This window comes from Chlorocebus sabaeus, chromosome 8, assembly GCF_047675955.1.
Source record: "Chlorocebus sabaeus isolate Y175 chromosome 8, mChlSab1.0.hap1, whole genome shotgun sequence".
NCBI classification, from domain to species: domain Eukaryota; kingdom Metazoa; phylum Chordata; class Mammalia; order Primates; family Cercopithecidae; genus Chlorocebus; species Chlorocebus sabaeus.
This window is the reverse complement of record NC_132911.1, coordinates 33135996-33162694: the sequence shown is the minus strand read 5'-3', so window position 1 is coordinate 33162694 and position 26699 is coordinate 33135996. Positions and strand designations below refer to the sequence as shown.

At 42.5% G+C, this 26699-nt stretch overlaps 2 protein-coding genes across 6 annotated transcripts in view; one reads left to right on the top strand and one right to left on the bottom strand.

The window, feature by feature from the left end:
- The window catches only part of TTI2 (TELO2 interacting protein 2), a 35326-nt gene extending 10072 nt beyond the window's left edge, over positions 1-25254 (top strand). For 2 of the 5 annotated variants that reach the window (XM_037983611.2, XM_073018032.1), the window contains 2 exons: positions 2472-2634; positions 7501-8694. In XM_037983611.2, the coding sequence (XP_037839539.2) occupies positions 2472-2634; positions 7501-7506 (169 nt within the window). In that variant the 3' untranslated portion in view covers positions 7507-8694. Of the gene's footprint in view, positions 1-2471; positions 2635-3987; positions 4596-7500; positions 8695-25147 lie in introns of those variants that run through there. The other 3 variants (XM_073018030.1, XM_007962147.3, XM_073018031.1) reach the window with 2 other exon arrangements.
- On the bottom strand, positions 1666-18882 carry MAK16 (MAK16 homolog). Its single transcript, XM_037983612.2, has 10 exons — positions 18616-18882; positions 15134-15183; positions 14932-15041; positions 14764-14828; positions 14403-14554; positions 13297-13351; positions 7872-7946; positions 6486-6602; positions 5930-5995; positions 1666-4837 (listed from the first exon to the last, which is right to left on the bottom strand). The coding sequence occupies exons 1-10, from the start codon at positions 18628-18630 to the stop codon at positions 4640-4642; spliced, it is 903 nt and encodes a 300-aa protein (XP_037839540.2). The 5' UTR covers positions 18631-18882; the 3' UTR covers positions 1666-4639.
- Positions 25255-26699: the final 1445 nt, after the last annotated feature.

Genomic DNA, 26699 nt, shown 5'->3' with positions numbered 1-26699 from the left:
GAACTCCTGACCTCGTAATCCACCCGCCTTGGCCTCCCAAAGTGCTAGGATTACAGGAGTGAGCCACCGTGCCCAGCCTTTTTTTTTTTTTTTTGAGATGGAGTCTCACTCTGTCACCCAGGCTGGAGTGCAGTGGCACAATCTTAGCTCACTGCAACCTTTGCCTCCTGGATTCAAGTGATTCTCCTGCCTCAGCCTCCCAAGTAGCTGGGATTACAGGCGCCTGTCACCATGCCTGGCTAATTATTTTTGTTAATTTTTTAGTAGAGATGATGTTTCACCATGTTGGCCAGGCTGGTCTCGAACTCCTGACCTTGTGATCCACCCACCTCGGCCTCCTAAAAGTGCTGGGATTACAGGTGTGGGCCACTGTGCCTGGCTATATATCTTAAGAATGGTTTAGATTGGTGTTTTGCAGAATCCCCATCTAGGTACTCTTTGATGCCCCACAGGAAAAAAAAAAATTCTGTGGTCAAATAGATTGGGAAACCATAGAGGGTGCATATCTCTCTAGATTTAAAATGCATATTAGAAGATTAAAGGTCATTTAGAAGTGTTGCAATAAAGACATTTGCTTAACTTTGTTAATCCTAATGTTCTTTAAATCTAATTGAGAGCAGAGTACTTCATAGCACATCATTTAACATCTGCAGAGCAGTGATCAGAATACCAATCTAGAGGCCAGGTGTGGTGGCCTCTAATCCCAGCACTTTGGGAGGGCAAGGCTGGTGGTTCACCTGAGGTCAGGAGTTCAAGACCAGCCTGGCCAACATGGTGAAATGCCTTTTCTATTAAAAATATAAAAATTAGCTGGGCATGGTGGCACGCAACTGTAGTCCCAGCTACTCAGGAGACTGAAGCAGTAGAATCACTTGGACCCAGGAGGTGGAGGTTGCAGTGAGCTGCGATGGAGCCACTGCACTCCAGACTGGGTGATGGAGCGATGCTCTGTCTCCAAAAAAAAAAAAAAAATATATATATATATATATATATATAAAAAATAGTAAAAGAATACTAATGTAGGATATACTTGCTTGGAAATCATTCCTACTCTGGGTTGAGGTAGGTGTCAAGAATTGGAACCCAAACTGTTGAGTCAGCAGAAGCATCTCTTGGATAGCTAAAAGTTGAATTGAGCCAGAGAATCCAGTGCCCCAACAACATATAGTATCTATTCTGGACCATATTCTCTCACTTCCTTATAAATGTGCAAGGAATCCAGAGTAATATTCCCCCATGACAACCTTTCCCTTAGTCATATTGGTAACTAGGTTGCATTTGTTTACTTTGTCCCTACTGAATTATAAACTCCAGGATAATGGAAAACCACATCTATTATATTCTCTCAAAGTATGCTCAGTACCTGGTATTAGGTATACAAATATTTGAAGAATGAATGAACTGGAAGATAATGAATCAATGGATGAATAAAGTTGAATCAGATTGTCAGGTCTTTAAAGAGCAGAGACTAAGATTCCAAGAAGGGAGAGTGAATTAAATGCAGGGAGGTAGAAAAGGAATATGGGTATGAGGGGGTAGAGCATGGGAAATGGAAAATAGAGCCGATTATAAGTTGAGTAACAGATGGAGGGCTGAGAGGCACCCAAACTGTAGGAAAATGAGGCATATCTAGATAAAGAGATGAACACTTTTTTCTCCCAGTCGTGCATCTGTCCATAAATATGATTTATTGTACATTTCACATTGTGTTTTCACATTGTAAGTTAAATTATTTTCCACCTTTCATTAAGGTTTTTTCTAGGGTTTTTTTTATTGTGGTAAAAATACATACACATTTTACATTTTAAAGTGTACAGTTCAGTGGCATTAAGTACAGTTACAATATTGTGCAGTCACTAGCATCATCCATTTCCAGAACTTTACCAAGGCGATAGTAGAAAGGTTTATAGTTTAGAAAGGTTAATAGTGACAAGTAAGTAGGCTGGATTTCACTGATGATGAGCTAGGATCTGAAATTAAATGACAGAAAATTCAACTTGACACTAAGTCCCAGAAGCCAAGCTCATTTCCCCCACTCTGTCTTCAACTTGCAGGCCTAAGATAGCATTAAAGTTAAAGGATTGAGAGCTCTCTCCAAGCATAGTTCAGTTAATAGAGTTGAAAAATAAAAGTATAGGCCCTTGGTTAGGGGAGATCCTGGTTTCCCCTTCTCAGCCCATGAAGGAGCTGTTGCTTACAGTAGAACCAAGCTTCTGGAAGGGAGAGAGCAGTGTGGCAGAGGGTGTATGTGTGTGTGTGTGTTTGTGTGTGCACAGTATGCTAACAGGAGACTTGAGGGTAAGAAATCTAGAGGTTGTCTTTGGTTCTGTTTTTAGGTTTTTTTCATTTAACTTTGACCCAAGTTCCTTAATTTATGAAATGAGGGCTTTCCACTTGACAGTCTTTGAAGTCTCTTCCAATTTTAATATCCAGATTTAGAGTAAGAACATAGCTTTTCTTTTTGATTCCAGAGTTTCCTGCAGACTTGTGGTCTTACTGAAGGCTCTCCTGAAACTGATTTGTGATGTAGCAAGGGATCCAAACCTTACACCTGAGTCTGTTAAGAGTGCCCTGCTACAGGAGGCCACAGACTGCCTGATTCTCCTGGACTGCTGCTCTCAAGGACGGGTAAAGGTAAGGCAGACTGAAACTTGGTTTCAGTTGGGCCTCATTATCTTTATGTAATTCCTATGATTGATTATAATTTACTATGTATGTGCCTGACCAAGTCTGGAAATGAAGGGTTTTAGGTCTCCATATGAGCCCTCTAGCCTCAAAAGAGCTTGATCTGTTTTCTTATTCATCTTTTAAAGCTATTCAGAACCATTTAGAACTAAAGGCAGGGGGATCAGCACATGTCACTGGGGCTAAGGACAAGACAGAATGGACAAAAGCATTGTGATCAAAAGTTTATAAAATTTAACTTCTGTTCTAGTCTTCTGAATTAAAAAAAAAAAAAAAAAAGTAAAAATAATGGGCTATAAGCTCCCAGGAATAATATCATAATTAGAGCATTTCAGATGTTTCCAGTTTTTTAGGGACAACCATCTTTTAGGTAGATGTTTTTCCCTATTCTTTTTTTTGTTTGTTTTTTTGAGACGGAGTCTTGCTGTGTCCCCCAGGCTGGAGTGCAGTGGTGCGATCTCGGCTCACTGCAAGCTCTGCCTCCCGGGTTCATGCCATTCTCCTGCTTCAGCCTCCTGAGTAGCTGGGACTACAGGCACCTGCCACCGCGCCCGGCTAATTTTTTGTATTTTTAGTAGAGACGGGGTTTCACCGTGGTCTCAATCTCCTGTCCTTGCGATCCGCCCGCCTTGGCCTCCCAAAGTGCTGGGATTATAGGCGTGAGCCACTGCGCCCGGCCCCTCATCTTAATTTATCTACGTGGAAATTCTTCCTTTGGTTTCATATTCCACAAGTTAACTTGTCAAAGCCACAGCATATAATAGCTGTGTACTTCCATGTATCTAATAAACTATTGCCTCATTTTTTACCCCTTTTAGAAATCTTTAGTTGAAAGACTGAAGGTAGCATGAAAAGAAATTCATGCCATAACTCACTGGACAATCCACCCAGCAGGAAAAAAAAGAAGAAATTCATATCCTAAAAATATGTAGAGATGGTATGAATTGTTATTTTACCAGTTTATTCAAACTATTTCATCTTCACTCTTTAATCTTTGGTGTTTTCAAGCCCTAGATCCAACTTAAATTTGCCTTGGCTGGAATTCTGCTGTTTCATAAGCCAGCAGGAGATTTGCAAGCACATTAATACAGTTTTTAAAGTAACACCTTCAATACATAAGAGCTACATAAATTTAAAAATAATAATAAAAAACTAACCAATACCTATGCTGTTTAGTGACCTGTCCCCAAGTGTCATCCATTCTTTCCTCCTTTGAATATGATACCAAGGAAGAAGAATCAAGCAAAAGGGGAAAAAAGTGATTTAAAAAAAAATCAAAGCCTGTTTGGTTTCATGTTTCAGGGTCTCCTGGCCAAAATTCCCCAAAGCTGTGACGACAGAAAGGTGGTGAACTGTATCAGAAAAGTGCAGCAGGTTTCTGAAGGCGCTCCCTACGATGGAACTTAAGACTTGCATTACTTTCCCAAGAGGAAAGGATTTTTTTCCCATCCCAATTTGTATGAATGGAGTTATTTAAGAAAAAAAGATACTTTTACACAAAACTTTGGAAGTGAGAGCTGCTTTTTCCTTCTTTCTTTCCTTTTACCTCCATAGGAGTAGGGAAAGTAGAATAAGAAAAAATTGAACTCCTTCCATTTCTAAATAAAGTTTGGGAGAAAAAAGGACACCAAGGAATGTAGCATTTAAAATTTAGAAATATTTACATCCGTCATCTCATCCCAGATCCAAGAACTCATCTGTTAAGTTTCTCGGGCACAAGCTGTTACTTCAACACATATGCTATAAAAATACTCTTGTTCACAACTTAGCTTTCTTCACTCACTCCAGATTTCTTGCCCCACTGATGTGGCATAAATAATAAAAACACAAATATTGTGTTCAACACAACACACAAGAGCAAAAACTGGAGGGGTGTGTGTGTTAAAAAAACAAACAAACAAAAAAAACAACAGTTCTGCATGTTCAGTCCTGGGTATAAATGTTGAAAGGGAAATCACGTGGTTTTGGCCTTGGCCATGGACTCTGTCTCCTGCTCATATTCTATTTCCACATAGGCTCGTTTTCTCCGCAGTGGTCCTCTCAAGGGCGTTTTGCCTTTGTGTTTAGCACTAAGGGCCTTTTCTTCCTCCTCCTCACTGGAGGATTTACCATCCTGATCTTCATCACTGCTGGCATCCAGTTTATCCATATCCTAATACGGGGAGAGAAAAGATAAAGGAGGAGGGAAAACACTAGATTTCTCCAAACTCCCTTCACTGTCTCCTCTATTTAGAATAGACTAGGGAATTGATTTGTCTATGTCTATGTTCAGTAATTGTCCCGTTTCTTTATTTTTTTTTATTATTTTTTTTAAGATAGGGTCTTGCTCTCTTGCCCAAGCATTAGTGCAGTGGCATAATCATGGCTCACTGCAGCCTCAAACTGCTGTAGTCAGGCAATCCTCCCACCTCAGCTTCTTGAGTAGCTGGTACTACAGGCAACCGCCACCACATCCAGCTGAATTTTAATTTTTTTTCTTTCCTTTTTTTTTTTTTGAGACAGTCTCGCTCTGTTGCCCAGGCTGGAGTGTAGTGATGCGATCTCAGCTCACTGCAACCTTCACCTCCTAAGTTCAAGCAATTCTTCTGCCTCAGCCTCCCAATTAGCTGGGATTACAGGCATGCGCCACCATGCCTAGCTAATTTTTGTATTTTTAGTAGACACTGGGTTTTGCCATGTTGGCCAGGCTGGTCTCGAACTCCTGACCTCACATGATCCGCCTGCCTTGAGGTGATCAGCCCACCTCGGCCTCCCAAAGTGCTAGGATTACAGGCATGAGCCACCGCACCTGGCCAATGATTTTTAAAAATGTTTAGGCCAGGCACAGTGGCTCATGCCTATAATCTTAGCACTTTGGGAGACTGAGGCAGGCAGCTTACCTGAGGTCTGGAGTTCTAGACCAGCCTGGCCAGCATGGTGAAACCCCGTCTCTATTAAAAATACAAAAAATTAGCCAGGTGGAATGGCACATGCCTGTAATTCCAGCTACTTGGGAGGTTGAGGGAGGAGAATTGCTTGAACCCGGGAGGCTGAGGTTGCAGTGAGCCCAGATCGCTCCATGGCATCCTTAGAGATGAGGTCTCACTATGTTGCTCAGGCTGGTCTTTAACTCCTGAGCTCAAGCAGTCCTCCCACTGTGGCCTCCCAAAGTACTGGGATTATAGGAGTGAACCACTGTGCCTGGCCCCCTCCCTGTTTTTTTTGCTGCAGGCCAAAGGACAATCTTTTTACCCATAAAGCTCACCTCAAAATCACTTATGTCACTCTCATCTACCTCATCATCTTCGACAAATTCTCTTTTCCCCACATCCTATAAATAAAACATAACTGTTAGGTTCAGAATGTATAATGAAGATTCAGATAAGACATCTAAGTAAGTACAAAATAACATAATCAGAACCACAGTCTATTCACTAAGCAACCAAAATTTAGTTCTTCCTAAGTTTAATGCTTCCGAATTTTGAAAATTTTAGGGCTACCAGATCATTATTATTCTTGATTTAAATTATTAGCAATAAAACATCCTCATTATGGTTAAAAACTAGATACAGACAGGAAAGGCTTTATAATTTGTCACCTTGCAGGAACAATTTTACAAGATCAATAAATTAAGACTAAAACTGTTAATGGTTTGTTGGTTAGCCTGAAGAACACAGCAACCAGTGCTAAACCAAAATTAATCACGTGAAAGAAAAAAGAAGACATATCATTTTTGGTTGGCGGACTAAAGATGATATTCTGTTTGTCAGTTATATACAAATAGTATCTAGTAGGTTTGGCAAAACAAAAACAAGACTTACTTCCTCCTCCTCATCATCATCATCTTTTTCTTCAATATCTGAAGAGTCACTCTCTGACTCCTGTTGTTCCAGGGCCTTGTCGAAGGCATGAATGGGGAAGTTGTAGATGTCGCCATACTGAAGAACATAAACACAGATTGGCTTTAACTACATTTGGATATTACACTTGAAGTTCCACTGTCTGTGGAGAATATTATTTTTTCCTCAGTGATAAAATCAGAATACTTAATTCGATGAGTAATATTTTTAAGTGTAGAGCCAGCAGTGTCTTAAAAAAGCATGTTCTTTTGAACATTTAAATCATCTGTAGTTAGTATTAAATAGGTAACTTCTATGGAGTTACATTTTAAAATCATTTAAAATGTTATCGTCTATCAAACCCATGCATTAGGACAAATGTAATTTTGCTGACAAGGGGAAATAATAAGGACAAAGCGTACTTTAGTCATGTTGTCTGTATAAACAACACTAATTTTTTTTTTTTTTTTTTTTTTTTGAGACGGAGTCTGGCTCTGTCACCCAGGCTGGTGCAGTGGCCGGATCTCTGCTCACCGCAAGCTCCGCCTCCCGGGTTCACGCCATTCTCCTGCCTCAGCCTCCGGAGTAGCTGGGACTACAGGCGCCCGCCACCTCGCCCGGCTAGTTTTTTGTATTTTTTAGTAGAGACGGGGTTTCACCGTGTTAGCCAGGATGGTCTCGATCTCCTGACCTAGTGATCCGCCCGTCTCGGCCTCCCAAAGTGCTGGGATTACAGGCTTGAGCCACCGCGCCCGAGAGAATAAAAACTTATCTCAAAGAGCCTTAAAAGACTAGGGTAATATGTAAAAGAAACAAAACCCCATGGCTTTTATACAGAAATCTGGAATTGTTGTCTTGGTGAATGGAGTTAAGAATAATGGCAAAAAGGGAAAGGTCTCTTACAGTGAATGGAGTATCAAGGGTAACCAAAGCATTTTATGTGCTTGCATTAATTAAAACAAGGAAGCCAGGCTGATATGGATTTATTTTATTCCAGGGATAAAATTCGAGTGGAGATCTTCATATCAGGTTAAAAAACATTTCCCAGCCAGGTTCGGTGGCTCAGGAGTTCAAGACCAGCCTGGCCAAGATGGTGAAACCCCGTCTCTACTAAAAATACAAAAATTAGCTGGGCTTGGTGGCAGTGCCTGTAATCCCAGCTACTCGGGAGGCTGAGGCAGCAGAACTGAACTCGGGAGACAGAGGTTTGAAGTGAGCCGAGATTGTGCCACTGCACTCTAACCTGGGCGACAAAGCAAGACTCCATCTCAAAACAAAACAAAACAAAACAAAACAAAAAACCCAATGTGTCTTAGCAACATACTACCACTTAAAATTTCAGTACCCCAAAGCTAATGGCTTTCTCACCGTATCCTGTTTCAGTCTCTCCAGTAATTCCTTCTCAATGGCATTGTCCAGCTGAGCAGCTATTAATGCCTTTTCCTATAAGGGGGAAAGAGCAAATCCATTTAATTCATCAGTGCTCATTATTCATCTTATAAAAATGGAAGAAACTATGAAGTTGTTTATAAGAAAGACAATGTAATCATTTCCCCTCCTTGCTATTACTGGCTTTTGCCTCTCCAACCAGATAGATTTCTTCTTCTTTCTCTTGTAAACTTTCTTCAGAACATTTCCATTTTGAAATTCCTATGGTTTTGTAAACAACATTCTAAATTAAATTCTAACAAAGCCTTTGACGGATACAAAACATGTAGGTCTATATACATTTAAGTGTCTCAGAAATAATCTAGCAACTCTGGAGCCAGACTTTGTAAAAGCTGAGAAAAGAGAACAGAAATCTTCATTCCTTTACATTTTCTAAAATCATGTTAGATTCCATGTGACAGAATAGGTAAAAATCTCTTCCTCTAGTTTTCTCTCATTGGAGATGATACATGACGTCTAACTGTACTACCGCACAGTAGCCTCGGATGGTGCATTAATTTGACAGTAAAAGTCACAGAGGGTTTTAAAGTGTTATACCTATAAGTTATGTTAGAATGATTACCTAAAACTGTGCAGGGGCGCATGGATCAGTTAAAAGGCTATAGCGATGTTCCGTGTTGTTCTCTAGAGTAGGGTGCTTACACTTCAAGGGTATCCGATGAAGTGTAGGAAGAAAATATTCATAACTTCCACATTATCTTTTTCCTTAAAAAAATTAAACATCATTACTACTTTTCTTGTACACTGACATCTGTGCCTTGACTCTGTCTATAAAGTAAATAGTTGTGTGTCAGATACAGTGAGCCAGATATCTCAAGGGAGGAATACTGCACATAGGGCTTGTAAGTGGTGGTCTCAGTCCTTTATTTAGACGACTATTTAACTGTTTATGTTTGCTTAGTTAAGTGGATTCATAGATTACACTGAATATTCTGCCAAAGATAGAGAGTAGTTGTAAAAGTATGCTGGTTATCTAATGGGTTAGTGCTTTTAAAAGTTGTAGAACCAGGCCGGCAAGGTGACCCACGCCTGTAATCCCAGCACTTTGAGAGGCCAAGGTGGACAGATCACCTGAGGTCAGGAGATTAAGACCAGCCTGGCCAATGTGGTGAAACCCCGTCTCTACTAAAAACACAAAAAATTGGCCAGGCAGAGTGGCATATGCCTGTAATCCCAGTTACTCAAGAGGCTGAGGCACAAGAATTGCTTGAACCCAGGAGGTTTAGGTTGCGGTGAGCCAAGATAGCGCCACTGCACTCCAGCCTGGGTGACAGAGTGAGAGTTGTAGAACCTAAAAATGATTCATGCATTTTTCAAATATTTCAAATATTTCATGCATTTTTCAAAGAAAAATATTCCAAATTTGCCAATCTTTTTATGTAACCCAGAAGTTTTTAAAAATAAATACACTTAATCTATTTCTTCCAAAGGCAACATTTTAATAGTTTGAGGAAGACAATTGTTTTTTGAAAAAAAAACTTGTTCTGTGAACATTGTGAAAAGTGATTGTACCTATATATGGCACTGCTGAAAACATGTCTCCTATAAAAACTGCAATCACACACTTTAGAAATGTGGAAACAGAATATTGTAATCCATTTAAAACTCTTCTAAATCTACATTTTTCAGAGGGTTTCTATTTTCACTCAATTGGTGAAAATAGAAAAAATTAATTTTTTCCGAAAGGTTTAAAGAACACCTGTTTGACAATTGGAGATGAAAACTCACTAACTGGACTTGAAAAAAAGCCGCTCCATAACTGATGGAGCATAATGAAGAATTAAAGTACTTAAGACCACCTATTGACAATGCGCTTCTCTACAATCCCTCAGTTATGATAGCCCTTCAGGACAACATACTCAGCTAAGAACCAGACTTTTGTTTCACTACGTCACAATTAGTTACAATACACATCATGTTATTAGTGGAAGTGTATATGTATAATAACATTTATAGCCTATAATCCCAGCACTTTGGGAGGCTGAGGTGGGTGAATCACTTGAGGTTGGAAGTTTGAGACCAGCCTGGCCAACACAGTGAAACCCCGTCTCTACAAAAAATACAAAAATTAGCTGGGCCTGGTGGTGCATGCCTGGAATCCCAGCTACTTGGGAGGCTGAGGCACAAGAATCGCTTGAATCTGGGAAGCGGAGGTTGCAGTGAGCTGAAATTGCACCACAGTATTCCAGCCTGAGAGACAGAGCGAACCTTTGTCTCAAAATAAAATATTTATAAATAACATTGGGGAGTACATGTTCAAAAATTTTATTGAGGTGAGCACAAGTTTGCAGACCAATGATACAGATTGTAGACACATAACTCTGTGATTAATGGGGACAGAAGAATCAAAAGAAAAGCTATCCCTACCAAAATACCAATGACAAATGTAAATATTAAAAAAAAGAAAAATACCAATGACATTCTTCACAGAAATAGAAAAAACATTCCTAAAATTTTTATGAAACCACAAAAGATCTAGGATAGCTAAAGCTATCCCAAACAAAACAACAGAAAACAAAAAAAAACAAAAAAAAAAAAACCAAGAGGAATCACATTACCAAACTTCAAATTATACTATGGACTATAGCAACCAAATCACTATAGTAATGGCATAAGAACAGACACAAAGGGCCGGGCGCGGTGGCTCAAGCCTGTAATCCCAGCACTTTGGGAGGTCGAGACGGGTGGATCACGAGGTCAGGAGATTGAGACCATCCTGGCTAACACGGTGAAACCCCATCTCTACTAAAAAATACAAAAAACTAGCCGGGCGAGGTGGCGGGCGCCTGTAGTCCCAGTTACTCGGGAGGCTGAGACAGGAGAATGGCATGAACCCGGGAGGCGGAGCTTGCTGTAAGCTGAGATCCGGCCACTGCACTCCAGCCTGGGCGACAGAGCGAGACTCCGTCTCAAAAAAAATAAACAGACACAGAGACCAATGGAACAGAATTGAGAACCCAGAAACAAACCCACACACTTACAGTGAACTCATTTTCGACAAAGGTGCCAAGAACATACACAGGGGAATAGACAGTCTCTTTAATAAATAGTGCTGGAAAAACCTAATATCCATATGCAGATAAATGAAACTAGACCCCTATCTTATGCTATACACAAAAATCAAACCAAAATGGATTAAAAAAATCTAAGACCTCCAACTATAAAACTACAAGAAAATACTGAGAAAACTCCAGGTCATTGGTCTGGGCAAAATTTCTTAATATCCCAAAAGCAGGTAACCAAAGCAAAAATGGACAAATGGGATCACATCAAGTTAAAAAGCTTCTGCACAGCAAAGGAAACAACAAAGTGAAGAGACAACCCACTGACTGGGCAAACTATCCACCTGACAAGGGATTAATAACCAGAATATAGGCCAGGAGTGTAATCCCAGTACTTTGGGAGGCTAAGGCAGGTGGATCACCTGAGGTCAGGAGTTTGAGACCAACGTGGCCAACATGGTGAAACCCCATCTCTACTAAAAATACAAAACAAACAGCCAGGCATGGTGCTGGGCGCCTGGCATCCCAGCTACTTGGGAGGCTGAGGCACAAGAATTGCTTGAACCCCGGAGGCAGAGGTTGCAGTGAGCTAAGATTGCCCCATAGCACTCCAGCCTGGGTGACAGAGAAGAGACTCCATCTCAAAACCAAAACAAAACAAAAACAAAAAAAAACCCAGAATATATAAGGAGCTAAAACAACTCTATAGGAAAAAATTCTAATTATTGGATTAAAAAGTGGACAAAAGGGTCAGACACGGTGGCTCGCAGCTGTAATCCCAGCACTTTGGGAGGCTGAAATGGGTGGATTGCTTGAGCCCAGGAGTTCAAGGCCAGCATGGGCAACATAGTGAAGCCCCATCTTTACAAAAGGTACAAAAATTAGCCAGGCATGGTGGCATGCACCTGTAGTCCCAGCTATGTGGGAGGCTGAGGCATAAGAATCACTTGAGCCCAGCAGGCAGAGGTTGCAGTGAGCCAATATCGCACCACTGCACTCCAACCTGGACAACAGAGTAAGACCCGGTCTCAAAAAAAAAAAAAAAAAAAAAAAAGGCAGGGGGCAGGGATTGGGGAAGCAAAAGATCTAAATAGATGTTTTTCAAAAGAAGACATACAAATGGCAAACAGGCATATGAAAAGGTGTTCAACATCACTGGTCATCAGAGAAATGAAATCAAAACGAGATATCTCAGCCCAGTTAAAATGGCTTTTATCCTTTAAAAGACAGGCAATAACAAATGCTAGAGAGGATGTGGAGAAAGGGAACCCTTGTACACTGTTGGTGGGAATGTAAATTAGTATAACCACTATGGAGAACAGTTTGGAGCTTCCTCAAAAAACTAAAACTAGAGCTACCATACTATCTAGCAGTCCCACTTCTTGGTACAGACCCAAAAGGAAATTAGTATATCAAAGAGATACCCACACTTCATGTGTGTTACAGGTCTGTTCACGATAGCCAAAATTTGGAAGTAACCTAAGTGTCCATCAACAGATTAATGGATAAAGAAAATGTGGTACTTATACACAATAGAGTACTGTCCAGCCATTAAAAAGAATGAGATTCTGTCATTTGTAACAACATGGATGGCACCGGAGGTCATAACGTTAAGTGAAAGAAGTCAGGCACAGAAAGACAATCATTGCACATTCTCACTTATTTGTGGGATCAAAAAATCAAAACAATTGAAATCATGGATATACACAGTAGAAGGATGGTTACCAGAGGCTGGGAAGGGTAATGGGGGTGGGGATGATTAATGGGTACCCCCCGCTAAAAAAATAGGAAGAATGAATAAGACCTAGTATTTGGTAGCAGCACAACAGGGTGACTATAGTCAATAATAATTTAACTGTACATTTTAAAATAACTGTAAGTATAATTGAATTGTTTGTAACACAACGGATAAATGCTTGAGGGGATGGATGCCCAATTTTCCATGATGTTATTACTCACTGCATGGCTGTACTGTATTTCACTGCAGAAATTCCATTTGATTAGAATGCTCAAAATCTACTAAAGGTGTTATGTAGTATGTAAAATAGGCAACATCAAAATTCTGAATTCTGAAATATTTGACCACAAGAATTTCAGACAAAGGAGTTGTGGATTCTTTCTGTTCTCCATTACATATATCCCCAAAGCACACATACTTTAACCTGTGCTGAAAATCATAATCTTAAAATATGAAAAATCAAATGTCTTAGGCAACTAATAGTTATCTATTAGTGAACCATTATCCAGGGCCTGAACAGTTTACATACATGATGGTGACTGAATCTGTAAGAGCCCCTCAGAAAGAAAATGTAGAAGGTATGAATAGCACAACAATAAGTTACCTCTCTTCTTTTCTCCCTACGCTCCACCTTCTTACTCAAAGGAACAAGTTTCCTCCTAAGGGAAAGAAAATATATCAGAAAATCCACTGTCATGTGCTGTGTTCCTTTTTAAAGAAGAAAAAAGGATTGGAATTGGTGCTGTAGGTCTCAGCTCAATACAGCAAGATACACTAAATGCTTCTAGAAATTTAATGCTATAAAAAGTCACATATTTTTACATATATTTTAATCTGGCCATTTTTGTTTAGGCATTCTGGGATTCTCAGGGCATTCACCATGCTAAAATTAAGACTTCAGTGAACTAAGAAAAAAGAATTTTCTGTCGAAGTCTGACAGCATCTTTAGCATTCTCTGTAGCTCACAATCAAAAAGCATTAGGGCCTAACAGTCCTAGAGAAAGGTATTCTGTTAATTCTGGGGATTTCATATCACTTTTAAAAATTAGTTTTCAGTGAATCCAGAGTAAAGTTCTTACAGTCCTGTATATTCACATGTCTTAGATCATTTTCAAATGTCTAAAGTTAAGATTCCCTCAGGGGTCATAGAGGAAATTTTCTGAAGGCTGGGCATGGTAGCTCATGCCTGTAATCCCAGCACTTTGGGAGGCTGAGGCAGGCAGATCACTCGAGGTTAGGAATTCTAGACCAGCCTGGCCAACATGGTGAAACCCTGTCTCTACTAAAAACACACAAAAAATTAGCCAGGCATGGTGATCCATGCCTGTAATCCCAGCTACTGAAGAGGCTGAGGTGGGAAGATTGCTTCAACAGGGGAGGTGGAGGTTGCAGTGAGCTGAGATCACGTCACTGCAAATTCCAGCCTGGGCAACAGAGTGAGACTCCGTCTCAAAAAAAAAAAAAAAGAAAAGAAAAGAAAAATTTCTGGAAGATTTTCAGACAAGGAGGGTGATAATCAAGTTGTATTCTACTGTTTTAAAAGTCCTGCCATATCAAAGGGCACACCTTTAGTCTGAAGTTTCTTCTTAGTACATCATAACAGACTCCACAAAGTTGAATAGAAAGCCCTGAAGTTTCACAATTTCTCAACCTCAAAACAAGCTCCACGAAAAGATAGATTTAAAAATAATGAAGGATCCAAATACTTACTGTCGCTTTAGTGTAAGTTTTCTAATTCGAATTAGGTATTGGGTGATCTTGGTGAATCTCTGCTTACATTTGTGTCGAATGAAACGGGGCCAGTAAATCAGATTTTCATCTATTTGCTCCAGTGCTTTCTCATAGTTTTTACTAAGCCGGACCTACCAAACAGAAAAAGGAAGTTTGAAGGGCAAGTGTAAATGATTCATTAGGTTTTCACTGTCAGTGACACCTATACACCTATGGCCTAATGAGGACGGCCCCAAAAGTTTAATCTAGATATGGTCATGGAATTGGGCATCATGCTGGTCAAGCATGTGGCATTGAGGCTCTTGATCAGTGGTCACTGTAGCTTTGTTGTAAGGCTTACCCGTTCCCAGAGACGCCGAGGAAAAGCTGCTCGTTCTATAACCTTCATATACAAGTAGCACTGTCCTGAGGATAAAGTAAAATAGCTTTAGTGTTATTTACAGAAACTAAAGAACATCCCTATAAAAGCTGTGGGCAGTTCTTCTAGAAGTTAAAACTGGAGAGTTACCTTTCTCTTCTTTAATAGTGGCATACTGACTATTTGCCAGCGGACAGGATGACCGATTACACAGTCCAGTCAGGCTATATTCATTTCGGCAGAAGCTCTGAGTCTTGGTTCTAGAATGAGAGAAAAGAAACAAAGATTATAAAATGGGTTACCAAAAAGGCAACTGAAGGAGTCTTTGATCAAGTTGTAAATCCAGACTCACCTTATTTTGAAGGAACAAAATTGCTTGTTTCCTAGTGTATCCCAGATAACCTGCAAGACAAAGTAAAAGCCCATTTCAAATCCTCTGCCCCAAGAGATACTATATTAATTCAAGAAGGCAATGCTCAAGGACAGGAATGAGAGGAAGAAATGTTTTGTAAAATAGCCTGACTTGTTTACTTTTTAAAATACAAACAGCAAGGCCGGGCACAGTGGCTCATGCCTGTAATCCCAGCACTTTGGGAGGCTGAGGCGGGCGGATCACCTGGAGGTCAGGAGTTTGAGACCAGCCTGATTAACATGGAGAAACCCTGTCTCTACTAGAAATACAAAATTAGCTGGGCATGGTGGCATATGCCTGTAATCCCAGCTACTTGGGAGGCTGCGGCAGGAGAATCGCTTGAACCTAGGAGGCAGAGGTTGCAGTAAGCCAAGATTGTGCCATTGCACTCCAGCCTGGGCAACAAGAGTGAAACTCCATCTGAAAAAAAAAAAAAACCCAGCTGGGCGCGGTGGCTCACACCTGTAATCCCCGCATTTTGGGAGGCCAAGGCAGGCAGATCACAAGGTCAGGAGATCGACACCATCCTAGTTAACATGGTGAAACCCCATCTCTACTAAAAATACAAAAAATTAGCCAGGCATAGTGGCGGGCGCCTGTGGTCCCAGCTTCTCGGGAGGCTGAGGCAGGAAGGAGAGTGGTGTGAACCTAGGAGGCAGAGCTTGCAGTGAGCAGAGATTGTACCACTGCACTCCAGCCTGGGTGACAGCAAGATTCCATTTCACAAAAAAAAAAAAAAAACAAAACCCCAGCAGATTCTAATAGAAAAGCTAAATACAGATCAGCAATAATCATAACTCCATTACCCAGAGATAAAATTTCATTACTATTTTGTAAATATTTTTCCAGGTTTTTTTGGACATGCTCTGTGAGATCACATTATATATACTTCATAACTTTCCTTTATTACTTATGTTCATTATCCATTATTAAAGGCTTCATGGGCCAGGCGCGGTGGCTCACACCTGTAATCCCAGCACTTTGGGTGCCAAGGCAGGCAGATCACTTAAGGTTGGGAGTTTGAGGCCAGCCTGGCCAACACGGTGAAACCCCATCTTTATTAACACAAAAATTGGTTGGGTGTGGTGGCAGGTGCCTGTAATCCCAGCTACTTGGGAGGCTGAGGCCGGAGAATCGCTTGAACCCAGGAGGCAGAGGTTGCAGTGAGCTGGGATCACGCCACTGCACTCCAGCCTGGGTGACACAGTGAGAATCCATCTCAAAAAAAAAAAAAAAAAAAAGGCTTCAAGGTATTAGATTTTTAGATATACATACCATAATTTTATCTCATTGAGGGCAAAGAAAACTATCTACTGCTATCCTCCTATAACTAATGTGCTCTTTATTCATTCAGCATTATATACTTAATTTATGTAAGGCACTGATCTCTCCAGGTCCTGACACACAGTAGCCACTTAAGTATTTACTGAATGAAAGAAAAGTTTTGTCTATCTAGTTAGGGGGAAAGATATGTAAACAAAGTATCACAAAATAGCAGGTCTAAAGACCACATAGCATGCATAAGAGTATGACAGCCTTTGAGTGCACTGCCTTGAGGAACTGGGGGAAAAAAGCTTTACCACTATGAAAGGAAAAATATGAAGAGGGCAAAAGAATAAAACACACTTTGAGAATCTTATAGGTGTGTCTGGTGGGCGATGATAGGAAACAGGTAAGAAGAATAAAGGAGCTCTTTTAGGCTTGTGGCTTTAAGTGTCATCTCTGATACTTAAATAAATGGATGACTCCCAAATTGTTATTTCCTGGTCAGACTTGTTTCCTGAACACCAGATTTGTGTATGACATCTCCACTTCAATATCTAAAAGGCAACATATTAACATATCCACATGAAGTTCTCAATTCCACATCCTCATAAGAACAGTCTTCCCTAGAGTTCCCCCACTTCAATAAATAAAATCACCATTGAACTGTCTATTTATATCCCAAATCCTTTGATTTCTTCCTTTTCTTCTTCACTTAATCCATCACCAAAGTCTTGTCAGTTATACTGACGTAACAGGTCTCAAATTCATCAATTTCTTTTCATCTCCACCATTAAATTACTACCTTAGGCGAAGCTACTTTAGTTTTTTAAAAAATTTTACTTTAGAGACAGGGTCTCTCTGTCACCCAGGCTGGAGTGCAGTGGCGCCATCATAGCTCACTGCAGCCTCGGACTCTTGGGCTAGAGTAGTCCTGCCTTAGCCTTCGAAATAACTGGGATCTCAGGCGAGCACCACCACGCCCGGCTAATTTTTTATTTTTTGTAGAGATGGAGTCCCACTTTGTTACCTAGGCTGGAATCGAACTCCAGGCCTCAAGCGATCCTCCAGCCCCAGCCTCCCAAAGTGTTGGAATTACAGGCATGAGCCACTGCATCTGGCTTGAAGCAACCTTCCTCATACCCTAGTCTCCCTGCTTTCATTTTTTCTCTCCAAAAGTCCTTCACGCAGCAACCAGATAACTTTTCACAAACATAGATCATTAAAAGGCCTAAAAACACTTCCTACAACGCTCTACATGACCTCTCCCTGGCAAGCATATCTAATTTCATTACCTCTCTTACATGTCACTTTGATGACCCTTATATTCATTCTCTCGTATCTTCAACTCTTTGTACTTTACTGTTCCTACTGCCTGCTTTTTCCTCAGCTCCTCAGTGACTGGCTTATTCTTATCTTTTAGATCTCAACTCAAACATCTTCTGTTTAGAGAAACCTTCCCTGAGTACCCCTATCTGAAGTGTCCTTCATCATCCCTGGTCTTTCTTTCATAGTACGATTATACAGTGTAATTGTTAATTTATTTATTCACTTGTTTACTGTGTCTCCCCCACCAGTGTTCCAGGAGAGGTGGGGCATTTTTTCTGGTTAACCAAATCCTCAATAATTACCACAATGCCTGGCACACTGTAAGCACTTAAGTATTTCTCCAACAAAAAACTCAATGAATGAATCTAGGATACTTCCGAAATTACGACTTAGGCAGAAGTAGAGCAAATGCAAAGAAAAGCCTAACACAGGAAACGCAGGTGGAAGAGTAACGCGCGCATGGACGAGAAGGACGCTTAAACTTGAAGTCAACTTCGCCAAATCCCCTGCCGCCCCTGACCCCAAGTCCGGAGCTGACAGTTGACAGCGTGGGGCGACGTCCCGCACTGGTAGGCACGAAAGACGGGACACATCGACCCCATGGGATGAAGTGACGGAGTCCTGTGCTCACAACCCGGCCGGGGTAGCGGGCAGGAGACCCCTGCGAGACACGCCTGAGAACCCATGTTGGAAAATCGGGGTTCCGGAAGCCTCGCATCCAGAACGGCACAAGGCAACAGGCCTGTTTCGTCGGCGTTTTCTAAGTGTCCGAAAATGGGCAAAATTCCCTGCGCAAACCCCGAGTGACAGAACAACGGTAGGAGACTCACATCATCCGACTGCATGGTGTCCCCGGCTCAGCGTGCAACTTCCGGCCGGATCGCGGGCGCAGACATGCTTCTTCCGGGAAACCACTTCCGGAAGGCTCAGCCTCACCTATCTCGAGAAACGCTGAGACTCTCGGTGTTGTGAAACGTCCCCTGGCAGCCTCGCCGCCGCGCGCGCCACCGCGTCTCCACTACGCTGGCGTCTGCGCGCGCCCGCAACGCTGGGGCTTGTTCCCTGGCGCTGCTGGGAAATCGGTTGGGCCCCAGTGCTATCCGCGGGAGGCAGGACGCGCGCTGGCGGCCGAATCCTGGAGCGCGGGGACCGCAGGGGTCGGCCGTGCTTCCCTAGTGTCCTGTTTGCGACCGTTCATGAGGATGGGACCTCTCCCTGCCGGGCCTCCCCTCTGCTGGAAGAAGGCTGGGGAAAGGTGCGGGCGGCGCGGCGGGGCTGGGTCCCCGCTCTTCCGAGTCCCCCGGCCCCAGCTCGCAGCCAGGCCCCGGCCCTGCCCCGCAGATGCTGCCTTGGCCACTGCACACGCCCATGTTGGGTGCGGCACCGGGTGCTGACTTCAGAAACTTAGAACTTGAATTCTACCTGGTTTGAGAAACCACTGACCAGATGGAACGAGCGTTCCAATAATAAACGCCTGTGTCTTCTCATTGCCTATTTGAGACAAGAAGCAAAGTTGATAAGGGAGGGAAAATAAGAAAAGTAGAGATCTAATAACCGCAAAAACAAATCTGGAAGCCTAACAGCTCTTTTCCGCTAGGGGAAAGAGAAAATCTACTAATTCGTATCATTTTACATAAGAAAGGCTGTCGGCCGGGTGGGGCGCCGTGGCTCACGCCTGTACCTCAGCACTTTGGGAGGCCTCGGCGAGCGAATTAACTGAGGTCAGGAGTTCGAAGCCAGCCTGGCCAACATGGTGAAATCCTGTCTCTACTAAAAATACAAAAATTAGCTGGGCGTGGTGGCAGGTGCCTGTAATCCCAGCTACTTGGGAGGCTGAGGCAGGGGAATCGCTTGAACCCAGGAGGCAGAGGTTGCAGTAAGCCGAGATCGTGCCATGGCACTCCAGCCTGGGTGACAAGCAAAACTTTGTCTCAAAAAAGAAAAGGAAAGGAAAGGAAAGAAAGACTGTCAGAGGCATTTGAACCAGAGTAACTCCATCTTGAATAGGGACTGGGTAAAATAAGGCTGAGATCTACTAGGCTGCATTCCCAAGGGTCAGGCCGTCTAAATCACAGGATGAGGTCAACACATAATACAGGTCATAAGGATGTTGCTGATAAAACAGGTTGCAGTAAAGAAGCCAGTCAAGACCCACCAAAACCAAGATGGCAACGAGTTTGACCTCTGGTCATCCTCACTGCTACACTCTCACCAGCGCCACAAATGCCGTGGCAACATCAGGAATTTACTCCATATGGTCTAAAAAAGGGAGGCATAAGTAATCCACTCCGTGTTTAGCATATAATCAATAAATAGGCTGGGCTTGGTGGCTCTCACCTGTAATCAGCATTTTGGGAAGCTGAGGCAGGTGGATCACCCGAGGTCAGGAGTTGAAGACCAGCCTGGCCAACATGGTGAAACCCCATCTCTATTAAAAAGACAAAAATTAACCAGCATGGTGGCGGGCGCCTGTAGTCCCAGCTATTTGGGAGGCTGAGGCAGAAGAATCACTTGAACCCTGGAGGAAGAGTTTACAGTGAGCTGAGATCAAGCCGCTGCACTTAAGCCTGGGCAGCAGAGCAAGAATCAGTCTCAAAAAATACGTGAACAAATAACGATAAAAATGGGCAACCGGCAGCCCTCGGTGCCACTCTGGCTATGGAGTAGCCACTCTTTCATTCCTTTACTTTCTTAATAAACTTGCTTTCACTTCATGGACTCACCTCACCTCAAATTTTCTTTCTTTCTTTCTTTCTTTCTTTCTTTCTTTCTTTCTTTCTTTCTTTCTTTCTTTCTTCCTTTCTTCCTTTCTTCCTTTCTTTCCTTTCTTTCCTTTCTTTCCTTTCTTTCCTTTCTTTCCTTTCTTTCCTTTCTTTCCTTTCTTTCCTTTCTTTCCTTTCTTTCTTTCCTTTCTTTCCTTTCTTTCTTTCTTTCAACAGAGTCTCGCTCTGTCGCCCAGGCTGGAGTGTAGTGGGTGATCTTGGCTCAGTGCAAGCTCCGCCTCCCGGGTTCACGCCATTCTCCTGCCTCAGCCTCCTCTAGTAGCTGGGACTACAGGCGCCCGCCACCACGCCCGGCTAATTTTTTTTTGTTGTTGTTTTTTAGTAGAGACGGGGTTTGACCGTGTTAGCCAGGATGGTCTCGATCTCCTCACCTCGTGATCCGCCTGCCTGGGCCTTCCAAAGTGCTGGGATTACAGGCGTGAGCCACCGCACCCAGCCTCAAATTCTTTCTTGCTTAAGATCCAAGAACCCTCTCTTGGGTCTGGATGGGGTCCCCTTTCCAGTAACAAGACCATTTTAATAACAAACATGTAAGAAGGACACAGTCTGCTAAAACAGAATCTTAAATAATGTAATCATGGCAGTGACTTTCCATAGACTTTGCCTTATGCTATCAGTTAGATCAAATCACAGGTGCCACGCTCACTGGAGGGGAGGGGAAGATACAAAACATGAACACCAGGGAGTAGACTAATTTGGGTCACCCCAGGGATACCCTGGATTTGACTGCAACTGAAATACATGAGAAATTTGATATAAAGTTTAAAAGCATTTATCATGATGTTATGTAGTATTTAGTGAGGCAGAGCTTGCAGTGAGCTGAGATCCTGCCGTTGCACTCCAGCCTGGATGACAGAGCGAGACTCTGTCTCAAAAAAAAAAAAAAAGTAATTTGCAGTTCAAAAGAAGAACGAAAGAAAATTTAGCCGGGCGCGGTGGTTCACGCCTGTAATCCCAGTACTTTGGGAGGCTGAGGTGGGTGGATCACGAGGTCAGGAGTTCAAAACCACCCTGGCCAAGATGGTGAAATCCTGTCTCTACTAAAAATACAAAAATTAGCCGGGCGTGGTGGCGGGTGCCTGTTATCTCAACTACTTGGGAGGCTAAGGCAGAGAATTCCTGAACCCAGGAGGCGGAGGTTGCAGTGAGCTGAGATCACACCACTGTACTCCACCCTGGGCGACACAGTGAGACTTGGTCTCAGAAAGAAAAAAAAAAGAAAGAAAAAAAAGAAAATTTAATGCTATTTCAGCATTCTCTATACATACCCGTATTCTCCTCTGTTACCATAGTGCACTATGCATTCCTCACTAGTGTTCTATTATTGTTGTTGGTTTATTATCTCTTAGGCCTTGAGCTTGTCTGTTTTTTGTTTTTTGTTTTTTTTTTGAGTCAGAGTCTCACTCTGTTGCCCAGGCTGGAGTGCAGTGGTGCTATCTCAGCTAATTGCAACCCCCACCTGCTGGGTTCAAGCGATTCTCTTGCCTCAGCTTCCTGAGCAGCTGGGACTACAGGTACGATCCACTATGCCCAGCTAATATTTGCATTTTCAGTAGAGATGGGGTTTCAACATGTTGACCAGGCTGGTCTCGAACTCTTGACCTCAGGTGATCCGTCCGCCTTGGCCTTCCAAAGTGCTGGGATTACAGGTGTGAGAGCCCGAGCCGGGCCAACCTTGAGCTTTTCAAGATTAAGGATGATGTCTTTTCATTTCTTTATCCACAATCTCCTATACAGTTCCTGGTACATAGTAAATTCGCAATAAATTAGTTGTTAGGCCTCTATATACTTATTTATTTAGAGACAGAGTCTCCGTTGTCTTACCTTCCAGGCCTCTGCCACCTTCAGTCACTCCCATTAGCAACTTTCCCAGAGCTGACCCTGGGCAGAATCAGGTTTCCTATGAAGTGTACACACACACACACACACACACACACGAAACCCTGAAGTGTGGAAGGCAGCTTATTGGAGGATTAAATCTAATAAAGTTGCTCATCTGTAAAGCATGTGTGTTTGCTTGTATACAATCAGAAGAATAAACCATTCAAGGAGAAGAAAAATAGGTAGTTTTTTGTTGTTGTTTTAGCAGAACCACAGAGCTCACCAAGAGGAAGAGATGTGAGGCTAATGATTTTAGACCCTCTCTCTATAAATCTTGCCAGGCACTGTGGCTCATGTCTGTAATCCCAGCAGTTTGGGAGGCCGAGGCGGCTGGATCACCTGAGGTCAGAAGTTCGAGACTAGCCTGGCCGACATGGCAAAACCCCGTCTCTAGTTGAAAAACAAAACAAAAAACAAAACAAAACAAAAACCCTAGGCCTGGTGATGGGCGCCTGTAATCCCAGCTACTTGGGAGGCTAAGGCAGGAGAATTGCCTGAACTCAGGAGGCGGAGCTTGCAGTGAGCCCAGATCGCGCCACTGCCCTCCAGCCTGGGTGACAGAGCGAGACTCTATCTCATACAACAACAACAACAACAACAACAACAACAACAACAACAAAAACCCTGTCTCTGTAAATGTAATGACTAGCTGGAAGAAATGGGAGTCATTATCAGAGGTCTAGCATCTCTTTATTTTGTTTTTTCTTTCTTTTTTTTCTTTATTAACTTTCATGGTTCTTTTGGTCTAGCATCTCTTTATTAATGTGCTTTTTAGGTTGCCAAAATTTTAATCGAGCAGCTAGAGCTGCAAAGGAGGAAAGGAAAGAAAATTGTTGGAGCTGAATGATCTTGATTTCAACACAATGATCATAAGTCCTATGGAGAGGAGTAGGAGGAAGAGAAGTTGGTTAATGAGTACAAAAACACACTTAGATAGAAGGATAAAGTCTGGTATTCGATAACACAGTAAGGAAATTATAGTTAACAATAATTTATTGCATATTTCAAAATAGCTAGAAGAGAAGAATTAGAATGTTTCCAACACAAAGAAAAGATAAATGTTTGAAGTGATGGATACCTCTATCACCCTAATTTCATCATTACACATTGTATACATGTATCAAAATATTACATGTACCCCCAAAATATATGTAACTATGATATATCAATTTAAAAATACAAATAAATAAAATGTAAACAATAACTTTTTTTAGAAGTCCTATGGGGAGGGTAATTTCTGCAGCCTCCTCTCTTGCCAATGAGCTCGATCATTCAGAGTTTTGCAGCGATGAATGAAGCATGTTTTACCTGCCTCTCCATGAATATTCCTTAAGCGATTCAATATTTGCTTTTGCTCATAAAAAAGATGCAACGGGGAATATCTGCTGCTATTTGTTTTACATTTGCTTCACATCTTGTTCACAGATAAAGAAATTCTGAGATGGAAGGGGATGGAAGATGAGGACTCTCAGACCCTGGGGTAGAGCATATTTGTGATTCTTTGTTCATTAGATGACTGTGTGTTTATCACAGAACATAGACCAGGATGTGGAAAAAAGTAAACTAGCATTTTACATACGACATCTTCCCTCCTTTATCTACTTCACCTATCTTTTTATTGCATGTTAGAAGGGAAATATTTGGCTGGGCGCAGTGGCTCATGCCTGTAATCCCAGCACTTTGGGAGGCCGAGATGGGCAGATCACTTGAGGTCAAGAGTTCGAGGCCAGCCTGTCCAACATGGCGAAACCCCGTCTCTACTAAAAATACAAAAATTGGTTGGGCGTGGTGGCAGGCACCTGTAATCCCAGCTACTCGGGAGGCTGAGACAGGATAATTGCTTGAACCTGGGAGGCGGCGGTTGCAGTGAGCCGAGATTGCGCCACTGCACTTCAGGTTGGGTGACAGAGCAAGACTCCCATCTAAAAAAAAAAAAAAAAAAAAAAAAAGGGAAATAGGAAAGAGGTCATGAGAAGACAATCTAGAGGAATGACTTTCAAACTTGGTTATGTTCAAACATCAGAAACAAATTGTGAACTGATTAACAATACAGATTTCATTGATAACACCAGAAATGCTGCATCAGAAACTCAAGGAGTAGAGCTCCCAGATGATTCACATATTAGATAGTGCCAGACACATTAGCAGTGCAAGAACTTCTATTTGAGAAGCAGTGCTCTGAAACAGTTTGTACCCTCTTAGAAACAGGGGGAATGCAAGAACTGAAGCTGCCTATAGAAAGTCAGCAGGTTCCCTCCTTACTTGTTTTCTTTTCTTTTCTTTCTTTCTTTCTTTCTTTCTTTCTTTCTTTCTTTTTTTTTTTTTTTTTTTTTTTGAGACAGAGTCTTACTCTATCACCCAGGGTGGAGTACAGTGGCGCTATCTCAGCTCACTGCAACCTCCACTTCCCTCCTGGGTTCAAGTGATTCTCCTGCCTCAGCCTCCTGAGTAGCTGGGACTACAGGCGTGCACCACTATGCCTGGCTAATTTTTTAATTTTTTAGTAGAGATGGGTTTTTGCCATGTTGGCCAGGCTGATCTCGAACTCCTAACCTCAAATAATCCGCCTGCTTTGGCCTCCCAGAGTGCTGGGAGCCACCATGCCCAACTGAAGGAGCAGATTTTATAGGTGGTGAGAGTTGAATTTTGGACATGGTACTTTACTTTTTTAAAGACAGGATCTTGTTCTGTTTCCCAGGTTGGAGGATACAATCATAGCTCATTGCAGCCTCAAACACCTGGGCTCAAGTGATCCTCGTGCCTCAGCCTTCTGAGTAGCTGGGACTACGGGTGGGTAGCACCATGCTCAGTAAATTTTTAAACTTTTCTGTAGAGACAGGGTCTTGCTACGTGGCCCAGGCTGGTCTCAAACTCCTGGGCTCAAACAGTCCTCTGGCCTCAACCTCTGAAAGGGCTAGGATTATAGGTGGGAGCCACCATGTCCAGCCTGAACGCATTGATTTTCATTTGCTCACTAGACATTCAGTTAGAGTTGTTAGTACTCAGCAGTAAGCACACAGCAGTCACTGCTCCATGCAATACTGAAATTCCACCCGGCAAATGTTGTCATGTCCCTCTTCTCTAGGGACAGGGAACATTCTGTGATTAGGGCCCAGTTTTGCTTTCTAGGAATGGCTCCCTGACACCCGGTTCACCAAAGCTCTTGGATTGGTTCTCTGAAGCACCATTTTTTTCCATTATGCTTTGTGGATTCTTAGGAAGAAATGACTCTTGTTGGCAGCTGAGTGCCCTTCTCGGTCTGTATCTTGCTCACAGAACCTTGGGGGCTCAGAAACCTTTTTTTTTTTTTTTTTTTGAGAGAGGGTCTCACTCTGTCACCCAGGCTAGACTACAGTGGTGCAGTCTTAGCTCACTGCAACCTCCGCCTCCCGGGTTCAAGCAGTCCTCATGCCTCAGCCTCCCACGTAGCTGGGATTACGAGCGTGTGCCACCACACCCGGCTAATTTTTGTATTTTTGGTAGAGACGGGGTTTCACCGTGTTGGCCAGGCTTGTCTCAAACTCCTGACCTCAAACAACCCACCCACTTCGGCCTCCTAAAGTGCTGGGATTACAGGTGTGAGCCACTGTGCCTGGTCAAAACACATTCGCTATGTAAAACTTCTGAAACTTCGTGAACTTTCTATGTTGAGTCTGGTTTCGGTCTATTCCACTGGTCAAAAGCTATATACATCATTTTTTTTCAGACAAATTTCTTTCCAGACTTGATTGTGATTACTTTGAGTGTAACCGGCAGCTAAGAGAAGACATTTTTATGATTCTTTTTTTTTTTTTTTGAGACGGAGTCTCGCTCTGTCGCCCAGGCTGGAGTGCAGTGGCCAGATCTCAGCTCACTGCAAGCTCCGCCTCCTGGGTTTACACCATTCTCCTGCCTCATCCTCTAGAGTAGCTGGGACTACAGGCGTCCGCCACCTCGCCCGGCTAGTTTTTTGTATTTTTTAGTAAAGACGGGGTTTCACCATGTTAGCCAGGATGGTCTCGATCTTCTGACCTCGTGATCCACCCGTCTTGGCCTCCCAAAGTGCTGGGATTACAGGCTTGAGCCACCGCGCCCGGCCAACATTTTTATGATTCTTATTGGCTCTTTTGTTTAACTGAAAAGATCCATTAGTACCAACTTAACTCTTTTAGAGGTCTTAACAAAAGATCTTCCAGCCTCATCTTGAGGATCTTTTATTGGCTGGGGAGGTTGGAGACAAGAACAGGGTTTATTTTCCAGTCTGCTCAATT